This window comes from Calonectris borealis, unplaced genomic scaffold (assembly GCF_964195595.1).
Source record: "Calonectris borealis unplaced genomic scaffold, bCalBor7.hap1.2 HAP1_SCAFFOLD_146, whole genome shotgun sequence".
Taxonomy (NCBI): domain Eukaryota; kingdom Metazoa; phylum Chordata; class Aves; order Procellariiformes; family Procellariidae; genus Calonectris; species Calonectris borealis.
Window position 1 is genome coordinate 151256 of NW_027441532.1, and position 18828 is coordinate 170083.

Sequence of the window (18828 nt, forward strand, 5' to 3'; positions counted from 1 at the left end):
AGGTTGTGATGACCCCGTCACAGAGAATTAACAGGAGGACAAACAGGAGGAGGAGAAAAAGAAGGACGACAAACGGGATGAACTGGTGGATGGCAGGTGGAGGAGGAGGAAGGGGGTGAAGAGGACACGGAACATAGAAAGAGAATGAGAACAAGGAGGAAGAAGAGAAAAAAAGAAGGAAGAGGAAGAACATGAGGAGGAGCCAGAGGAGGAGAAAGAAGAGATGGAGGAGGAACACGAGGAACAGTCAGAAGAGGAACACGTGGCGCAGGACTAGGAGCAGGAGGAAGAATAGGAAGAGAAGAAGGATGAGCAGGAGGAGGAACAGAAGATAGAGGAACAAGATACAGGACACGAGGAGGACAAACATGAGAAAGAAGAGAAAAAAAGAGGAGGAAGAGGATGATGAGGAGGAGGAGGTAGAGGGGCAGGAGGAGGAGAAGGAGGAAGGAAAAGGAGAAGGAGAATGAAGAGGAAAGGGAATATGAGGAGGAGGAAGACGAAGAGAAGGAAAGGAGGATGACATACAGGATGAAGAGGAACAGAACAAAGAGGAGGTGGTGGAGGAGGCGGGGGGGAAGAGGAGAAGAAGGAGGAGAAACAGGAAGAGGATGAGCAAGAGGATGACAGGAGAACAAGGATGACTAACAGGAGAAGGAGGATTAGGATGAAGTTGGGGACGAGTGGGAGGAAGGGGGAGGAAGAGGAGGAGGATGAGGACAACTACAGCAACGACAAACAGGAGGACAGACAGAAGGAGGAGAAGGAGGGTAACAGGATGACAATGAAGAGGAGTAGGAATAGGAGGTGCAGGAAGACGATCAGGAGGAGGAAGAGGGGGAGGACAGGAGGAAGTATTGAGCGCTAAATGTTCCAAAGCACGCATACAGCAATGTACAATGAGAAATTACAAATAAATATACGTGGTCACAAGTCCCCACGGTCACCTTTTTTCCTTTTTCCCTTCCAGGTGACGCTGGTCAAGCCCCAGGCACCTGCAGCCATTTGCTGTACACAACTCCCCTGATGCTGCATATCTGATACACGTTTAATAAAACAACGTAGCCCAGAGATTTTGTCTGTTCACCTTGAGCTGGGGGGAAGGTGCGTAGGTGCGTGAGGACGATCTGCTTTATCCCTTTCATTTTTAGTCCTCAGCAAAAACACTGCAAGATTCGGACTTGAGGACAGCACTGAAATCAAAGGGTAAGCGACCAAGAAGGCTCCAACCGCACACTTCCACCTGATGGCCTTAAACAAAACACAGCTGGGATCCTGATTGCTCGCTTCAGCCTGGAATAGTCCTGTTCCTCATCTGAAAGATCCTGCGTGCCTGGCTGAGGACAGGGACAGACACAATCCACACAGAGAGCAATCAGAGCTCAACCCTGCACTTCCCTTGGTCACGTTTCCTTGGAAAACTTCTTTGCTGGGTTGTTTGAAAATCTGTAACTGCAAGAACCAGGAAGAAAACCTCCCTGACGGGTTGACTGGAACTTCCTGGCTGTGGTAAAACCATCTGCCCTCGGTACCCCCATTTCACAAGAGCCGGCAGCACAGCTGGGGTGGGGGGAAGGCACAAATCAGACCTCGGGGCCGAGAGACGAGCACAAGCATCTGCCAAGGGAGCTGCATCCAACCAGGAGCGCTCCCCACTTGCTTCTCTGGCAACAAAGCCCCGGTGCGTGCTCCCACCAGGAGGGAGAAACAACTTCCACTTCTCCAAATCCCCATTTATGAAAGACTGTCAGCAGACATGGGGCTGTCCAGGAGCATGAGAACCACATGAAGGCCAGAAGACAGCAAAGACACCTGGTCTGACCCCCCCCCAGAGCATGCCTGCTCCAAAGCGTGGCAGCCTCGTGTCGGAGGGGAGGCAACTCTACCTTCCCCTGGCCTGCTGGCGTGAAACATCGGTCTCCAGATGTGAGGGCTCGGGCTGGCGACACTTGGGGTAGCAGCAGGAACGCTTTGGCCTATGCACAAAGCGTTCCCAGAGCTTTCTGCTGGCATTTGCACAGCTCACAGCCCAGGACAGAAGCGTCCGTGACCGCCACAGGCCTCACACTTCCGTCCCACCTGAGGTGTGTATCTTAAATTTCACTTCCCACTGGTCAAACATTCCTCTTCAGAGCTCTCTTTAAACTGAGGGCTCGCGGTAAGGGAGAGAAGAGAGTTCCTTACCTCTTGCGCAGTCAGGGCATGTTCCCCTGCTAAAAGCGGCCTACTCAGGCCTCCCATTTGGGTAGGAGCTGTTAAAAGAGTAAAACCAAGTCTTAAGTTTATCCATTTGCTTGTTTAAAGAACCTACCATTTGCAGCGTTAAGCCCCCAGAAGACTACTTGCCACAGACACTCTAAGCAAGCTGCCATAAAAGGCAGCTCAAGAGAATCACAAATAACCATTTCTGTACTCTCTGGGAGAGGCTTTCAAGGCTCTTTAAAGGATTTAATTGGATTTGTGTGCTTAACACACCATTGCGTGGATTTACAATTTTACTGCCAAAGGTTTCATGTACTACAGAGATCTTTAAAACAGCAGCTGTAATGATCTCATGCGTAAATATACACAAAGATGCTCTGATATCACGCATGTTCATAACTCAGTGGATGCTCCTACCAAGGGAGTGGCTCCCTTCCGTAGCCACTGAACAAGTAAAAGGATGGAACAAAATGACACGGTCAAGCTCTGAAGCAAAATTTCTATTTTCATTTAGCTTTAATCTAGAGCTGCATTGAGTGGTGAAAAGTGCCAGCCTGACAGCTCTGAAGCACAAAGCGCTTGATCCTCTGTGCCAGAACCGCACAGGCACTGGCCAGGCAACCTGCCTGCCTACTTGTTGCCCTGCCAATACAGTCTATAATTGAGGAAAGTAAAATGGAGATATAAATGTTCTTCCTCCGAGTACTTGATGCTGACAGCTTCTCGCCTCCAGCCTTCCTGCACTTCAGGAGCTCAGAAAATGACAAGAAGAGAAAGCAACGAACACTGGCACTGCACGACTCAGGGAGTGGCTTTTCCACTCAGAACGGTGGTTGCTCTTCATCGTTATGAAGACTAAATGTCTGGTTTTGGGGGAGTGCCTTGGAAGCAATGCAGGGGCCCAATTTAACAGAGTGTCATCTAGAGAGAGGGAGACAGTCTGTGGCCCAAACGTCTCGCACAACAGCCACAGTGTGAGAGAAAGGGAAGCGTTATCCTCGCTGTATTGCTGAGACACCAACTTCACTAATGATCAGACACCAAAGATAAGTAACCTTCCCCAGGTCTCACTAAGCATGCACTCACGTTTTCCAATTTCCTTTCCCGGAACTATACAAAAACTCTCTCTACAACCATAAATTACACGTGCCCGGGACCATTCCCTGGAATGGAGGCCAACTGGCACAATTACCCTTGTCCATTTGGTTGCGTTTTGTTGTGCAAAATTTGGATGCAGGGTAACTGCATCCAAAATGCCCACGGGGAAATCCCCTGGCCCATTCCCACTCGTGAGTGGTGCCGAGGAATTTGCGGAGCTTTCCAGCTGACGTGGGACAAACCTGTACCTGTAAACCTCCAAGCGATTTAGCACTGCAGATGATCAAGGTCCAGTTCACGGGAACACTCACCGGTGCTGTTTAATTCAATACCACAGGTGCTGCCACAAGTTTTCCCTCAGACAGCACCTCACGCTAACATACGCGGGGTAGGTTTTTTCAGTACTCTCTTAGAGCAGCAGTAAACAGAAGCAGAAGAAAGCAATATGAATAAACCAAGCTCATCCACTAACTCTAGCATAGAAGAGTGGCTCATTATCTTAAGAATACAGCCTAAAGAGCATCTGGCTTCAAACCCAATGTTCAACTGGAATTAATTGTTTCCCTTACTGTGACAAACAGGTAGAAGGGGGGGGGGGGTGTTTGGTTTTTTTAGTTTTAGATTTCTTTCTTTTAAATAAAAAAGGGAACAAAAGGTATTAAGCGTCTGCAAAGAGACAAGGCACTATCAAAGGATCTAGTAACAAGAAGTGATGGGGACAGAAATGGGGACAGAAAATGGGAAGGGTCAGCAAGCACCTAAGCACAACCCACAAGTGAAGCGATCCTGCCAGCATAGCACTTTTTGCCATCAAAATACTCGATCAGCAACAGTTCAGTCCTTCAAACAAGAGGACAGGAGAGCAATTAAAAAGTGAACAGGGAACACATATCTTGAAAGACAATGCCTGAAGAGGCAGTTAATTTGGAGGAAGGAGAGATTGGAAGAGATCTCCGGGCCCATCATAAACTCACTGAACTCCATGTTAAGCAATAAGGGGTTGGCTGGGTGCTTTCTACTTTCTTTATTTCCACTGGAAGGCTGTTGCAGAACCCAAACCTTCTAAGCCTTAAAGAGTTTTCTTCCAGTTTTCAGCTTAAATTTACTCAGGGCCAGGCGGCACGCATTTTCTCTGGTACCCACACCTTCAGGCTTAGTAACTGCTCTCCCTAAATGGTATTTCCCTCTTCTGCATTTACAGGAGTCACCCCACTCTTCTCCCACTTGCTTTTCTAGCCGAAGCAAATCAAGAACTCCTGATGCCATCACGCACCTCCATCTCCCATGTCCCAGCAATCCCTGCAGCTCTCCTCTCCAGTTATTCCAGGGGGAGTTCATCTTTCTTGTACGTGAAGGACCAGCAGAGCAACCCCGTCAGATGAGCTGGGCTCTGTGCAATGGCATTAGCTCTTCTCCACAGTTCCTGAAAATACTTTGCCTGACACACTGCAGTGGAGCACTTCCTTATGCCCACATCACACTGTTGGCTCCCAGCTGCTCTCCTGTGCTTCCCTTTAGCTACCTGTAGGTCTTCTTCCCCCTCCTCAGTTTTGGCCACCTGAAGAACACCCAGCTTAGGGCTCTAAAATTCTTGTCAGCTTTTCGTCCACCAGTACCCCCGAGACCTTCTCGGCAGGGCTGCTCTCAATCCCTTCATCCCCCAGCCTGTATTGATACCGGGGGTTGCCCCGACCCAGGTGCAGGACCCTGCACTTGGCCTTGTTGAACGTCACGAGGTTCACACGGGCCCACTTCTCGAGCTTGTCCAGGTCCCTCTGGATAGCATCCTGTCCCTCAGGCGTTGTCGACGGCACCACATATACACAAACACACAACATATACAAACATTGCCATATGTTTACACTGCCTTCTCAGCACAACGTTTCTGTTATGGCACCAAGAACTTACGGGTACGAAAATTACGAATTTTAAGTGCTCTTTTAAAGCCCGTTATAGTTAAATCAACAGTAGTGAGAAAACAGTCAAGAATTTGACTTGCAGAATGGGAGATGATTCGTGACTATCTCAACAGCTTTTACTATTGATGAAGCTTACAACCACCTCACTACCTGGGAATGACATTCTTTGTTAGGATTGGTCTGGTTAGAAACTCAGCAGGCTGGCTCGTTCATCACTGCAATTCTTCAGTCGGAGGAAAGAAAGAACTGAGGAAGACCTAAGCAGAAAGGCGGCCAGCAGGTACCAGTTTCAATTAACTTTCACCTGGGTGCAGAATGAAGCTTCTTTCTAAACATAAAAATTGCATCTCTGTCAGGGTATTGGCTCCTCCAGGAAGTGTCTTTTTTCCACCCTTTGCCTCACTAAAGAGCTTTTTGGCCAGATGCTTTTCTTCTGATGCAGAAATGTGAAAGTATTGGCAATCTTGCACATTTGCCGAGGAAAGCTGTTGCCCACTTAGCTCTGTAGCTCTGAGGGTAGATGCTGCAATGGTCACGCTCACCTGCAAACAGCGCTTGTCTTTGCCTTACGCCCTCACGTATCACAGGTGAGCCACGTCATGAGAAAAACATGCTCAGTTACAACTTCCTGGCTGGATGAGCAGGGACACCACTAGCGGGTCTGCAGGTCAGAAGCCCAGTGCTGGTGCCACACCTCAGGTTCTTGACACAATCATAGGTCAACGTGAGAAACTGAAAAGTGGGGTGGTTACTATTGGAATGCCAAAAATAAAGGAGAGAGATGGCCTGTGTGGGACTAAAGGAAAAGAAAGGAAGATCTTACTCTCTCTCTATTATATCTTCCAAAATGAAATGGAATATGTAGAAAGCAATCAAGACAGGATTAACAACTACCAACAAGCAAAACAGATTTCCTGGATTTATTCTGGAATCCTATAATCCCTCTCCTAAGGAAGCGATCTGCCTTGAAGATGCAAGACAGTCTGCTGCATTTCTACGCTTGCTCAGCTACATTTTCGTTCATCAGTTAGCACGCAGCCTGGGTTTTAAAAGAGGTTGTACTGGATAGAAGGGTCAGACTTGGATTGAACTATCACGTGAAGTCGAGGGGAGAAGAATACAACAAAACATATTTACCACGAACTGGTATATAGGGGACAAAACAGGAATCCATTTGGCACGGCAGACTTGCCATGCTTTAGATGCTGCCAACATCTCTGTCAGAAGCTGTCGTTATTTTATGGGCTATTGATATACTCATGAAACAGCCAGCCTTCATTGGCGTGAGGACTGGACTGAGACCCTGTGAATTACTGTGCTCACTGACTCAGTCTGCAGGAACTAAATTAATTAATAATTAGAAAAAAAAACCAACCAAAACCCACCTGTAGCACAAAAGAGGGCCTTCTTCAGAAATGAACGGCGCTCTAGATAAAACAACGGATTAGATGAGTTTCTAATGAATTCTTAAGTTCTCTGTCCTCTGCTTTGGCAGGTGTTGATTCAAGATCTCTCTGTACTCAGAAGCTCTACGGTTGGATATCCCAGCAGGAGCGGTGGGGGACAGCAGCCAGCCAGACCAAGACCTACTACTTGTTCTTTCTGTTAAGTCAATAAACCTTAAGGAGCATAAAAGTTACTCCTCGGACAGAAAAAGCAGAACGGGATGAAGGGGCTTGAGATTTTTAGAACTCGTCTCCCATATATCATATCCATATAGCACGAAAAACTTTCTTTTGATCACATTTCGCAGCTCCTTCATAGCCAGAAGGAATTTCATCACAGGAATTTTCATACCACTAAACTGGCAAAAAGGTGTACAAGCCTTTTTATCCATCTTTATCCTTTTACACTTGTTCCATAAAACCATTTTCCACTCTCCAGCTCACGATCTCACCAAGCAGAAAAGTCCTATCTGCCACACACTTGTCATAAACTAGGTGGGACATGACAAAGTTTCAGAGACATCAGTGTTTATAAGATTAGAAACTTTAAAACGCAAAGAAGAAAAAAAAAAGAAAAAAGGGTGGTGGGGGAAAACTTATTTTCTACCTTGACTGCTAGGTTCTTAAGCTGCCAGTATTTAGCTTAGAAATCCAACCCTCCACGGCATAATGGGCAAAAGAGCACGTTTTATGTGAAATTAAATTATGCTTCTCTTGATTTAAATACAAAAAGTGAGCTCCACTGCTACATTCATCCACAAGAACGCCCCCAACTTCACAGACACCCATAAATTATTTTTGTAAACAGCAAATTACTAAACATAGTACGACACTCCATGAAAGAGAAAAAGAATGCACACAATCAGCATCTTCCTTTTTGACTAGAAAATGAAAATCTCTAACAGCAGATAAGCCTGAATTAAAAATCCATCAAATCTAGACCCCACATGGGGTATGGGTTATGATACGCCACATATCTCGACTCGACTCTTGAAAGCAATCATGCGCTAAGGACAATTTTAGGTTGTTATGCAGAGGTTTAACTAGAGCCTTGGCAACTTAATCTGGGACACGAATGGTATTTGCATTACACTACCATGTGCAGTAAAGAAAACTGGTCTTGCAGTTCGATTCCAGCGCCGCATCCTCAAACAAAACGAGGCTGCTACCTTTGAGGAACATGGATGGAAATCTCACCTGCCACCCCGAAGTGACGCTGTGGCATTGCTTCACTTTTTGTCACTTTCCTCGGGCTTGGTCAATCTTTTGCAGAGTCTGAAGCCAAGGCCCATAGCTTTTTCCTGTTTGTAACAGCGGATGTCTGGGTCTTCACAGGTCGGTTTGTTGTGGGGCACCGCTTGTACCCCGCCTTTGCCTTCATAAATGCATCCTTCCACTAGAAAAGAAAAGGAAAATTACCAGTCATGCCAGTCATGACATTAGACTATCCACAGGGCAACAGAGTGCACTGCTTGCAAGAGGATTTGGTACAGTAAATAATCCTTAAATATCTTGATTTACTTTCTAGTTGGAATGAAATGAAAACATACGTTTAGCAATAAATGCAGCATGATGCTCCTTACCTTGCACTCGTTCTCTCTAACAGATCTGCCTTGTGGCAGGATCACCGTCGCATGTGTATTGCTCGCTTTCATTTCCGTCTTAATCTGTCAGCTGGCACTTGCCACCTCCAGACTGTAGCAAGGATAAAAACGATTCCGTTTACAAGCAGCACAGCACCCTGTGAACCCGCTCTATGAAGTCCTGTATTTATAGAAATGGCTATAAATAATAAAAATCTGCAGGGACCACTGACCCACATACGTGCCGTATTTTCGGAATAGGGCCTAGGTATTAAATCTACAAACTAAGGACTGCGACACCTCTCACCTTGCCCCTTTCCTCCTTCCCTCCGTTTCGTGTGGGAGCTCGTTCCACCAGTGAAGGCACACCACAAAACCAGCCTCACAGAGGGGAAGGGAGGGGAGGGGCTAAGGGAAGAGGCGGAAAGGAAATACACAGAGAAGCAGCTTTGCCCTCCCTGGTTAAAGCCACAGCCCACTCAGGAATCACCTTTCCCGCCTGCAGAGGGAAAAGCACAGAATCGCTAGCAGTGAAGTACGTAAGCTCTTCGTATCAGCATCGCTGCTTGGAGTAATCGAATTGTTCTGCGGAGTCATTTGACAAGCCGACAGGCTGCTCAACAAATGAGAACCAGAACGCATGCCATTTGCGAGATGAGGCAGCAATAAGCTTCTAATCGGTTCCCAACAAGAGCAATTCAAGTGAGGTGGTGTATTAATGGATTTTGTTCTCTGCAAAGCCAAGAAGCAAACATTAACCGCACTCCCCGAAGGGGAGGGAGCAAACTGAGCGAGGGCAACTCATCGGCCCCTTTCAGAGTTTCAACACTCAAGATAAACGAAAACAAACCCATGTAAAAAGTTAAACAGTGGCCAAGAAGCACTTTTATAAAATGCATATAGGGGCCTGAACCAAACCTCAGAAAGACTTCCAACATTGATTTTCGTGACTGTTAGACCAAGGCCTAGAATGAAGCCAAAGCTTCTGCTTGCCAGGTCATGAGAAGATAACTTAAACGAGCTACACAGTAAAGAGAAAACGCCAAAGGCAATAGCGGAGCTTACTGTTTTCCTCCATTCAACCAACTGTGCAGTAAACCAACTTAACCCAGCCAGCCTAAGTGTTAATGTTAATCTTAATCAACATTAATCTTCAAAGTGTTATCATCCTGTGTATAGCCCTCACCCAGAACTGGGTTAAAAGACCAGTTAATAAGAAACCAGAATGATGAAGCTACTGAGTGGGTGTTTGATTGGAGGAGATCAAGATGTATATGTTTTAATTTAAGAACACTATGGTGATAGATAGTTTAGTTTGTTGTGGATTCTATATTGCTCGCTTCTGTAATTTTAAACAATGAAGACTTGTTGCTTAGAAGTTAGGTAACTAACAGGTGTGTGTTTTAGAAGTAGTGATAATTAATTTTAGCTATGGAAACTATAAACAGACGTGGTCCAAGCATGGCTCAGGGACAAATTGCGACCCTATAAGGTAAAGAGGAAATAAGTTCATGAAGAGTTCACTACCCTACCGACCACCAGAGACCACCCGAGACCCCCAAGAAGACCCTAAAGGTTTTAGTCCGCATGTGTTTAAGATGATGTAATATTATAATTAGTTCTCGGAAATGTAATGAATATGTAACAAGGAAATTTAAAATATGTATGAGAAGCATGGATATAAACAGAAAGGTGACTAGACCAGGTGTGCTTGATTTGTGGCAAGTCCACCGAGCACCCAGGCCTGAATACAACAATATCTCTCCTGAGCGTGTGGAATTGGTTACTTGCACGCCGGGCACGAATCCGCTTTTCGGACAACAGTTTTTGGCGATCCAGGTGGGACTGCTGGGAAGCCTTGCCCGGATCGACTTGTCGGCTCTTGGTGGGGAGACCCTGCTCTCTGGACTCCAGCGCGCACCGACCTTTTGATCGGGGACTCCGTGAGTATTCTCCCCGACCAGAGCAGGTGAGCGACTCAACGGTGCAACGCTAAGGTAAATGAGATATTGTTCTGGAGTATAAAACTGTGCATGCATTTGGTAAGGAATTGTGGCCACAGGTAAAGAGGTATATTCATATGCGTTTGACAGTGACGACTGGAGTATATGAAGTTGTAGGCGCCAGGGGTAAACCGGTATATTCATATGCGTTTGACAGTGACGACTGGAGTATATGAAGTTGTGGTAAAGAACGTTCTTTTTTGGTAAAGATATGGGAGCTCAACCATCAAAAGTAACACCTTGTTCCCCCTTAGGATGCATCATTAAACATTGGGGAAAATTTGGGGGTGATCCTTTGAGAAAGGATAAATTAATTGAATATTGTACTAAATGGTGGCCAATGTATAAATTAGAAGATGAGGAAAAATGGCCAGAATTGGGAACCTTGCAATATAATACTATTTTACAACTAATGTTATGAGGTACCTTATGTAATTTGTTTTTTTTTTCTTTTTGTTTTGTTTTTTTTTTTCTTTCTTTTCTTTTTTCATAATCTTTTCGATTATGAAATTCGGAAAAAAAAAAATGTAAACTTTTAGGTTTAGATTCTAATGTGATGATGATGATGATGGAAAATAAGGAACCAAAAGTGCACTGTTGTTCTGCATGTAGCATAGGAAAATGATGTTTAAAACTAGGAGAAGAAGAGGAGGATACACAAATGTTAGTACCACCAAGTAAAAATGAAACTTCTGAAACCGAAGCAAGAGGAAGCAATACTTTTAGTCCGATAGCCGGCAGGACTAGAACCCAGCAAGGGTCTGTATTGTTAGCACCCCTTCGCCAGGCAGTGGGCCCAAGGGGGGAGCCAGTATTTGTGAAAGTACCATTTACAACTTCTGATTTAATGAATTGGAAAGAATTAGCAGGATCATACAGAGAGAATCCAGAAAAGGTGTATAGATCCTTTCGAACAATTATTGAAAATCATAATCCAGATTGGAAAGATATTCAAATTCTTTTGAATAATTTGTTTACTCCTGAAGAAAAGAGGGTAGTATTAGAAAAAGCAAATATGGAAAATGAAAGAATAAATGCAAGAGAAGGTCCTGCTCATTTTATGCCAACTCAAGACCCAAATTGGAATCCTAATAGTAATGATGGTAAATTGATGATTAAACAGTATCAACAATTAATTTTGTAAGGAGTAAAGAATGGAATATCCCGCCCAAAGAATTTGGCGAAATTGACTCAAATAATTCAGGGAAAAACAGAGGACCCATCCACCTTTTATGAAGGATTATGTGAGGCAGCTAGGAAATGGACAGACTTAGATCCTGAGAGTGATGAGAATAGAGCAATATTTACTACTTTGTTTGTAGGGCAAGCTGCTCCAGATATTCGAAAGAAATTGCAGAAAGTGGATGGGATTACAGGAATGACTATATCACAGTTAATTGAAATGGCTTATAAGGTGTATAACAATAGGGAAGAGGAGGAAAAGAAAAATCAGGAAAAAGAAAAAATAAAAGATAGGAAACAAAAAGCTGCTATTTTAGCAGCTGCTTTTGTAAATGCCCAAGGATCAGCTGGAGGAAGAGGCAGAAGATATTTGAGAGGTAGAGGTAGAGGGTATTTGAGAGGAAAAGGCAGAGGAGGTAGAGATATGTTTAAACAATATACCCCATTAGGATTTAATCAATGTGCTGTATGCAAGAAACAGGGACACTGGAAGAGTGAGTGTCCGGAGAACAAAGGAGCAGTCGTGACTCAGTCACAGCAGATACCACCTGAAGCTGATTTACTTATGATGGGAGGAGATTCTGAATGATGGGGACCGGGGGTAGAAAATGATATTTTCCCAGCTGAGCCCCTGGTTCCAGTAAAGCTGGGAGATGAAGTAGTCGATTTTTTAGTAGATATTGGAGCAAAATATTCTGTTATAAATACATGTAAAGGACCAATGAGTAAATTTAATGTATCTATTGTTGGGGTCACGGGAAAGAAGGAGATAAGGCCTTTTTTGAAACCTTTAAAATGTAAAATTGGAGGAAAAACACTGATGCATGAATTTTTATATATACCGGAATGCACCATGCCTCTCTTAGGACGGGATTTATTGAATAAATTGGGAGCACAAATCAACTTTAAAAAAGGAAGAATCCAAGTTCATTTTCCTGAAGCTAATGCCTGGCAAGCCCAAGTTTATTTATTACAGACAAACACAGATGAATCTGAAGAAATTCCAGAAGAGATTAAAGATGCAGTTTACCCTTTTGTTTGGGCAACAGAGAAACCAGGAAGAGCGAAAAATGTGGAACCGGTAAAAGTTGAATTGAAAACAGGAGCTCGACCGGTAAGAAAGAAACAGTATCCTATTAGTATAGAAGCCAGAAAAGGTTTGGAACCAATAATAAATACTTTTCTTAAACACGGACTTTTAAGAGAATGTCAATCTGATTATAATACTCCTGTCCTTCCAGTGAAAAAGTCACATAACCAAGGATATAGGCTGGTTCAAGATTTAAGAGCGATAAACCAGTTAGTGGTGGACATTCATCCAATAGTCCCTAATCCATATACGCTGTTAACAACTATCAATGAATCAAATGCATATTTCTCTGTTATAGATTTGAAAGATGCTTTCTTTTGTATACCTCTGGAAGAAAACAGCCAAAAGATTTTTGCCTTTGAATGGGAAGATCCGTCGACTGGGAAGAGGACTCAGCTCTGCTGGACCGTGCTGCCACAAGGGTTTAAAAATAGCCCAACCATCTTTGGAGCAGCTCTGAATAAGGAACTGGAACAGTGGTCCGGTAAGGAAGATCAAATCACCCTCCTTCAATATGTTGATGACATCCTATTGGGAGCAGATACTACTGAGATCTGCAAAGCAAAGACTGTTAGCCTCCTAAACTTTTTGGGAATGGCCGGGTATAGGGTGTCAGAGAAGAAAGCACAAATTGCAAAACAAACTGTAATTTATTTGGGGTTTGAGATTTCCCAAGGACAGCGAAGATTGGGAAATGGTAGAAAAGAAGCCATTTGCAGGATGGCACCCCCTCAATCTAAAAGAGACTTGAGAGGATTTTTAGGAATGGCTGGATGGTGTCGCCTTTGGATTCCAAATTATGGTTTGATGGCAAAACCACTGTATGAGGCAACCAAAGGCCCTGAAGAATTGTTAGAATGGACTCCAGAGTGCCGAAAAAGTTTTGATGACATTAAACAGACTTTAATGAAAGCTCCAGCTTTAGGACTTCCAAATCTGACCAAACCCTTTGAGCTATCTGTTCATGAGAAGAGACATGTAGCTATGGGGGTTTTGACTCAACTTTTGGGAGACTGGAAAAGACCAGTGGCTTACTTTTCCAAACAATTAGATAAAGTAAGCTCAGGATGGCCTAGCTGCTTGCGGGCAGTTGCGGCAACAGTTCTCATCATTCAAGAAGCTAGAAAATTGACATTGGGACAGAAAAGAACGGTTCATGTCCCGCATGCGGTACTTGCAGTACTGGAACAAAAAGGACATCATTGGTTAACCCCTAGTCGTTTGTTACAATATCAGGCTTTGTTAGTGGAACAAGACGACATCATTTTGAAAGTGAGTACAATTTTAAATCCTGCCTCTTTAATGTCAAGTGAAAAAGAGAGTGATCTTAACCATGATTGTTTACAAGTTATCGAACAGGTGTATGCCAGCAGGCCAGATCTGAAAGATGGCCCTCTCCAAACTCCGGATGAAGAATTATTTACTGATGGAAGCAGCTTTGTTGTAAAAGGAGAAAGGAGGGCTGGTTATGCCGTGGTAACTTTAACTGAAGATCGAGAAGTAAAAGCATTACCTCCAAATACATCCGCCCAGAAAGCAGAAATTATAGCCCTCACAAAAGCCTTAAATTTGGCTAAAGGTAAAAGAGTTAACATCTATACAGATTCTAAATATGCTTTTGGAGTTGTGCATGCTCATGGAGCAATATGGAAGGAGCGAGGACTTTTATCTGCTAGCGGTACCCCTTTAAAATATGGAACCGAGATTTTGAATTTGTTGGAAGCAGTACAGAAACCTAAAGAAGTTGCGGTGATTCATTGTAAAGCTCATCAAAAAGGGGACTCAAAAGTAATACAAGGAAATCGAAAAGCACATGAGGCTGCTAAACGTGTAGCATTAAATACTATGATTTATGTTTTAATTCCATCAAAAGAAATTCAGGTGGAATCCCCAAATTATAGTGAGAAAGAAAATAAATTAGCTATGCTATTACATTGTAAGAAAAATGATCAAGGATGGTGGATAACTTCACATGGACAATGTATAGTAACCCCTGAAATTATGAAGAAATTAACGGTCAAAACCCATGCTGAAACACATATGGGAGCAGAGGCAATGGTGGAATCAGTAAGACGATATGCGATAGGAACCAAAATGTTATTGATTGCTAAAAGTGTGAGTAATAAATGTGAGATTTGTCTTAGGAACAATCCGAAAATACAAATCCGACCCCCTCCTGGAGAGGTAAAAAGAGGCATAACTTCCGGTGAGTATTGGCAAATAGATTTTTCAGAGTTACCGCGATGTAACCAATACCGATATCTATTGATATTGGTAGATACCTTCTCTGGATGGCCGGAAGCTTTCCCGTGTCGAACCAACAAGGCAAAAGAGGTTGTGAAACATTTGTTGAAAGAAATAATTTCAAGGTTTGGAGTCCCTTTAGAAATGTCCTCTGATAGAGGCCCACATTTTGTAGCAGAGGTTATTAAAAATGTGAAGAACCAAATATTAAAGAAACAAATTCCTCAAATATATCCAGAAGCTCAGTGGAAATAGATTGAAGCTTTACCATTTGCCTTGTTAAGAATTAGGGTGACCCCGAGAGTTAGAGAAAAAGTAAGTTTATTTGAAATTTTGTATGGTAAACCTTATGATCCTTAATCTAACAGGAAGATCTAAACAAATGCATGTAACAGGAGAAAAAGTATTAACTGAATATCTTTTATCTTTGAGTAAGGTGTTGAATTCTTTGCATAAGTATGTCCCTTTGAAGACACCTTTACCTCTTGAATTTCCAGTACACTCATTTAATCCAGGGGATCAAGTTTATTTGCGAATGTGGAAGGATGACCCTCTTGGAGAAAAGTGGAAAGGACCTTTCCAGGTGCTGTTAACAACAAACACTGCTGTGAAACTGGAAGGAATAGATTCTTGGATTCATTATACGAGGATTAAGAAAATTCCACCTGGACTGTGGACATCTGTATTTAAGGAACCATTGAAGTTAACTTTGCGGCGTGTTCAATGAGATACTGGAGATGCTGCTAAATTAGTGTAACAATTTGATTTTGAACAGAATTAAATTAGAGAGAGAGGGAAGATGTGGAATGTGTTGTTGTTAATAATAACGATCAGTCAGATTGATTCTCAATTTTTGTTATAGAAATCAAAATATCTGGGAACTTTTAGCCCGAGAAGTAACCAACATGTCTTCCTTTTGTATTGCAGCCGAGAATTTTGTGGGAGGGATGTATAGTTCTTGTTTGGTAGGAAAAGGTATAAATTATACCTCCCAAGCACTTTCGACTATTGGTATGGAAATGACACAAATAAGAGAAGCCACACTTGAAAACAGGGCTGCAATTGACTATTTACTTTTAAGACACAATCATGGTTGTGAAGAATTTAAAGGAATGTGTTGTTTTAATTTGAGTGATAATTTACAGTTAGTAGAGAAGAAAATCCAACAAATAAAAGATTTGGCATATGGGTTTAAAGAACGGGAAGGATTTAGATTTTTCTTGGTTGTTCTCGTGGCTTCCAAATTTAAATTGGCTTAAACAATTATTTTTGTTTGTGGTACTGATCGTTATTTTAGTTATGATTATATGTTGTATGATTCAATTTGTATCTTTTTGTAGAAAATAAGTATTGTGAGACTCATGATGCTTAACATCATAAGTCTCAAAGGGGGGAATTGTTAATGTTAATCTTAATCAACATTAATCTTCAAAGTGTTATCATCCTGTGTATAGCCCTCACCCAGAACTGGGTTAAAAGACCAGTTAATAAGAAACCAGAATGATGAAGCTACTGAGTGGGTGTTTGATTGGAGGAGATCAAGATGTATATGTTTTAATTTAAGAACACTATGGTGATAGATAGTTTAGTTTGTTGTGGATTCTATATTGCTCGCTTCTGTAATTTTAAACAATGAAGACTTGTTGCTTAGAAGTTAGGTAACTAACAGGTGTGTGTTTTAGAAGTAGTGATAATTAATTTTAGCTATGGAAACTATAAACAGACGTGGTCCAAGCATGGCTCAGGGACAAATTGCGACCCTATAAGGTAAAGAGGAAATAAGTTCATGAAGAGTTCACTACCCTACCGACCACCAGAGACCACCCGAGACCCCCAAGAAGACCCTAAAGGTTTTAGTGCGCATGTGTTTAAGATGATGTAATATTATAATTAGTTCTCGGAAATGTAATGAATATGTAACAAGGAAATTTAAAATATGTATGAGAAGCATGGATATAAACAGAAAGGTGACTAGACCAGGTGTGCTTGATTTGTGGCAAGTCCACCGAGCACCCAGGCCTGAATACAACAATATCTCTCCTGAGCGTGTGGAATTGGTTACTTGCACGCCGGGCACGAACCCGCTTTTCGGACAACATAAGGACGTCTCTAAAGTCACTTAAAAAAAAAAAAAAAAAGCTAAGTCCTTATCCTGGAATGTAAAGACACCACCTTGGTTCCCACGCAGAGCGGCAGAGATGGCCCAGCAGGGTCATGTCCCCATGTTCCAGGTCAGATAAAAAAAGCACAGGATATGTTTGTGGGGTCGGTTTGATGTATCCCTTCCGTTTTGTGAAAGCTTGGGGAAGCATGCGTTATGCGGTAGGACCGGTGTGACTTTAGATCTGAGGTTAAAAAAGGTGCTGCACTTCAGTGCAACTCCCTGAGTTGCTTTCATCACCAAATAAAAAAAGATTTGCTTTCTCCAGTGTGGGGGGAACAGGAGCTCGCAAGGGGATTCCAGCTACACCGCAGGGTAGCAGTTACCACGTGCTTAACTTCAAAGCTATGCTTAAATCCCACCAAGTGGCTATTAAAGGTCACAGGAATCCCAGAGATCTAACATAAAAAAAAATCCCCAGAAAATACCACACAAAAAACCGGGTTCGCATTACACGTTACCCCTCACCCCGCGAACTCGCCAGACTCCAGCTGGGAAGCCAGAACATTTGTCCCCTCCCACCCTCCGGCGGCTGCCAAAGCAGCGGCAGAGCAAGGACAGCAAGCTCCCGCTCGGGCTGACTGGACCTGCCAAACCACTGGCCGAGCACCGGTGGCGGGGAGAAGCGTTCAGCTCTGCCTCGGAACGGCAGCAGCCTGGATTCATCAGGCTGCTCCCTGCAGGAAACAATCCCAACTGCCTGGATCTTGCCGATGCAAGGACGCATTTAAAGATGAAGTGTTTTCGAGCGAGGGAAACAAGGCCTGAGCAATAATAATCAGGCTGGCAATTTTCCAAGGCAGCTGAATATTCCCAGTCCCCGAACAGGGCAGCTGGAGTGAAAGCCCCGGGAGAGTTAACAGAAAAACACACTACTCCTATTACTGCAGTAACGAAAAATGCTGGGGTGGCTCAGGGGGGCTCTGGGAGTCGGGCTGCCCGGTGCCTGTGCCCGGGGGGGTCTGTCTCCGTCTCCCTCCCCTCCCCAGCTCTCGGGTCACTCCCGGGGCTGCCCCGGCCGGCCCGGCTCCAGCGGACCGGGACCCCATCACACCGGGCCGTTTGGAGCGCTTCCCCACCACCCCCGGGCGGCCCCAGCCCTCACCTCAGCCGAGCCGCAGCTGGAGCAGAGGCTGCGCCTCCCGAGACCAACATGGCCGCCGCGAAGCTCAGTGTGGGGAACTGACCGCTCCCAGCATGCCCCGGGAACCAACATGGCCGCCGGGCAGCCCCGCGCCCCAGGACTACAGCTCCCAGCATGCCCTGGTGCACACCCTCTCCCAGCATGCCACGGGGCGCCCCTTCCCGCTCTCTGGCCCTGCGGGGACACCGGCCCCAGCCCGGCCCCGCCCCCCCCGGCCCCATGGCCGCCTCCCCGGGGCTGCCCCGCCCCCGGTCCGGAGCCCCGGTGGAGCCGGGAGGAGGAGGGGAGAGGGGCAGAGCGGCGGGGGGGGGTGGGGCAGGGCGGTGGCGTGGCCGGAGAGGCACGGGAGACGGACAGAGGGACAGAGAGAGGCGACAGAGAAGGAGAGAAGAGCGATGGCCTCCAGGGTGGAGGCGTAGGAGGAGCAGAAAGGGCCGGGGCAGACAGGGAGGAATTTAGAAAAAATAGGGACAAGGAGCCAGACAGAGTGAGAAAGAGGAAGAAGAAAAGAGCAAAGGGCTACCGGGTGCAAAGGGAGCAGTTAAAAAATGGGGACCCAGAGCCTGACCGAGAGGGACAGAGAAAGACCAAAAATACCAGTTCTGGGCAATTGCTCCCATTTCCTGAGCACGGCCCAGGAACTGCATTAGCGGGAGCCTCAAAATACGTGCTGCCGGCAAAAGCCCTGCCTTGGGCCCAATCCTGCACCCTAATATTGGTGATGAACATCGCCTTGCAGGGGGGCCAGGGCCAGGGC

The 18828-nt window shown here is 44.7% G+C and overlaps 1 protein-coding gene across 10 annotated transcripts in view; it reads right to left on the reverse strand.

Moving 5' to 3' along the window:
* Positions 1–18142, reverse strand: part of LOC142077080 (uncharacterized) — a 31018-nt gene extending 12876 nt beyond the window's left edge. For 3 of the 10 annotated variants that reach the window (XM_075139251.1, XM_075139253.1, XM_075139244.1), the window contains exons 1-5: positions 18033–18142; positions 8248–8359; positions 6605–8060; positions 3612–5951; positions 2185–2252 (exon numbers count right to left, since the gene is read on the reverse strand). Coding sequence is in view for 1 of the 10 variants with exons in the window: in XM_075139250.1 (XP_074995351.1) it covers positions 4574–4586 (13 nt within the window). In the remaining 9 variants the exon portion in view is untranslated. Of the gene's footprint in view, positions 1–2184; positions 2253–3611; positions 5952–6604; positions 8061–8247; positions 8360–8554; positions 8747–9312; positions 9365–16863; positions 16885–18032 lie in introns of those variants that run through there. The other 7 variants (XM_075139255.1, XM_075139249.1, XM_075139245.1 and 4 more) reach the window with 6 other exon arrangements.
* Positions 18143–18828: the final 686 nt, after the last annotated feature.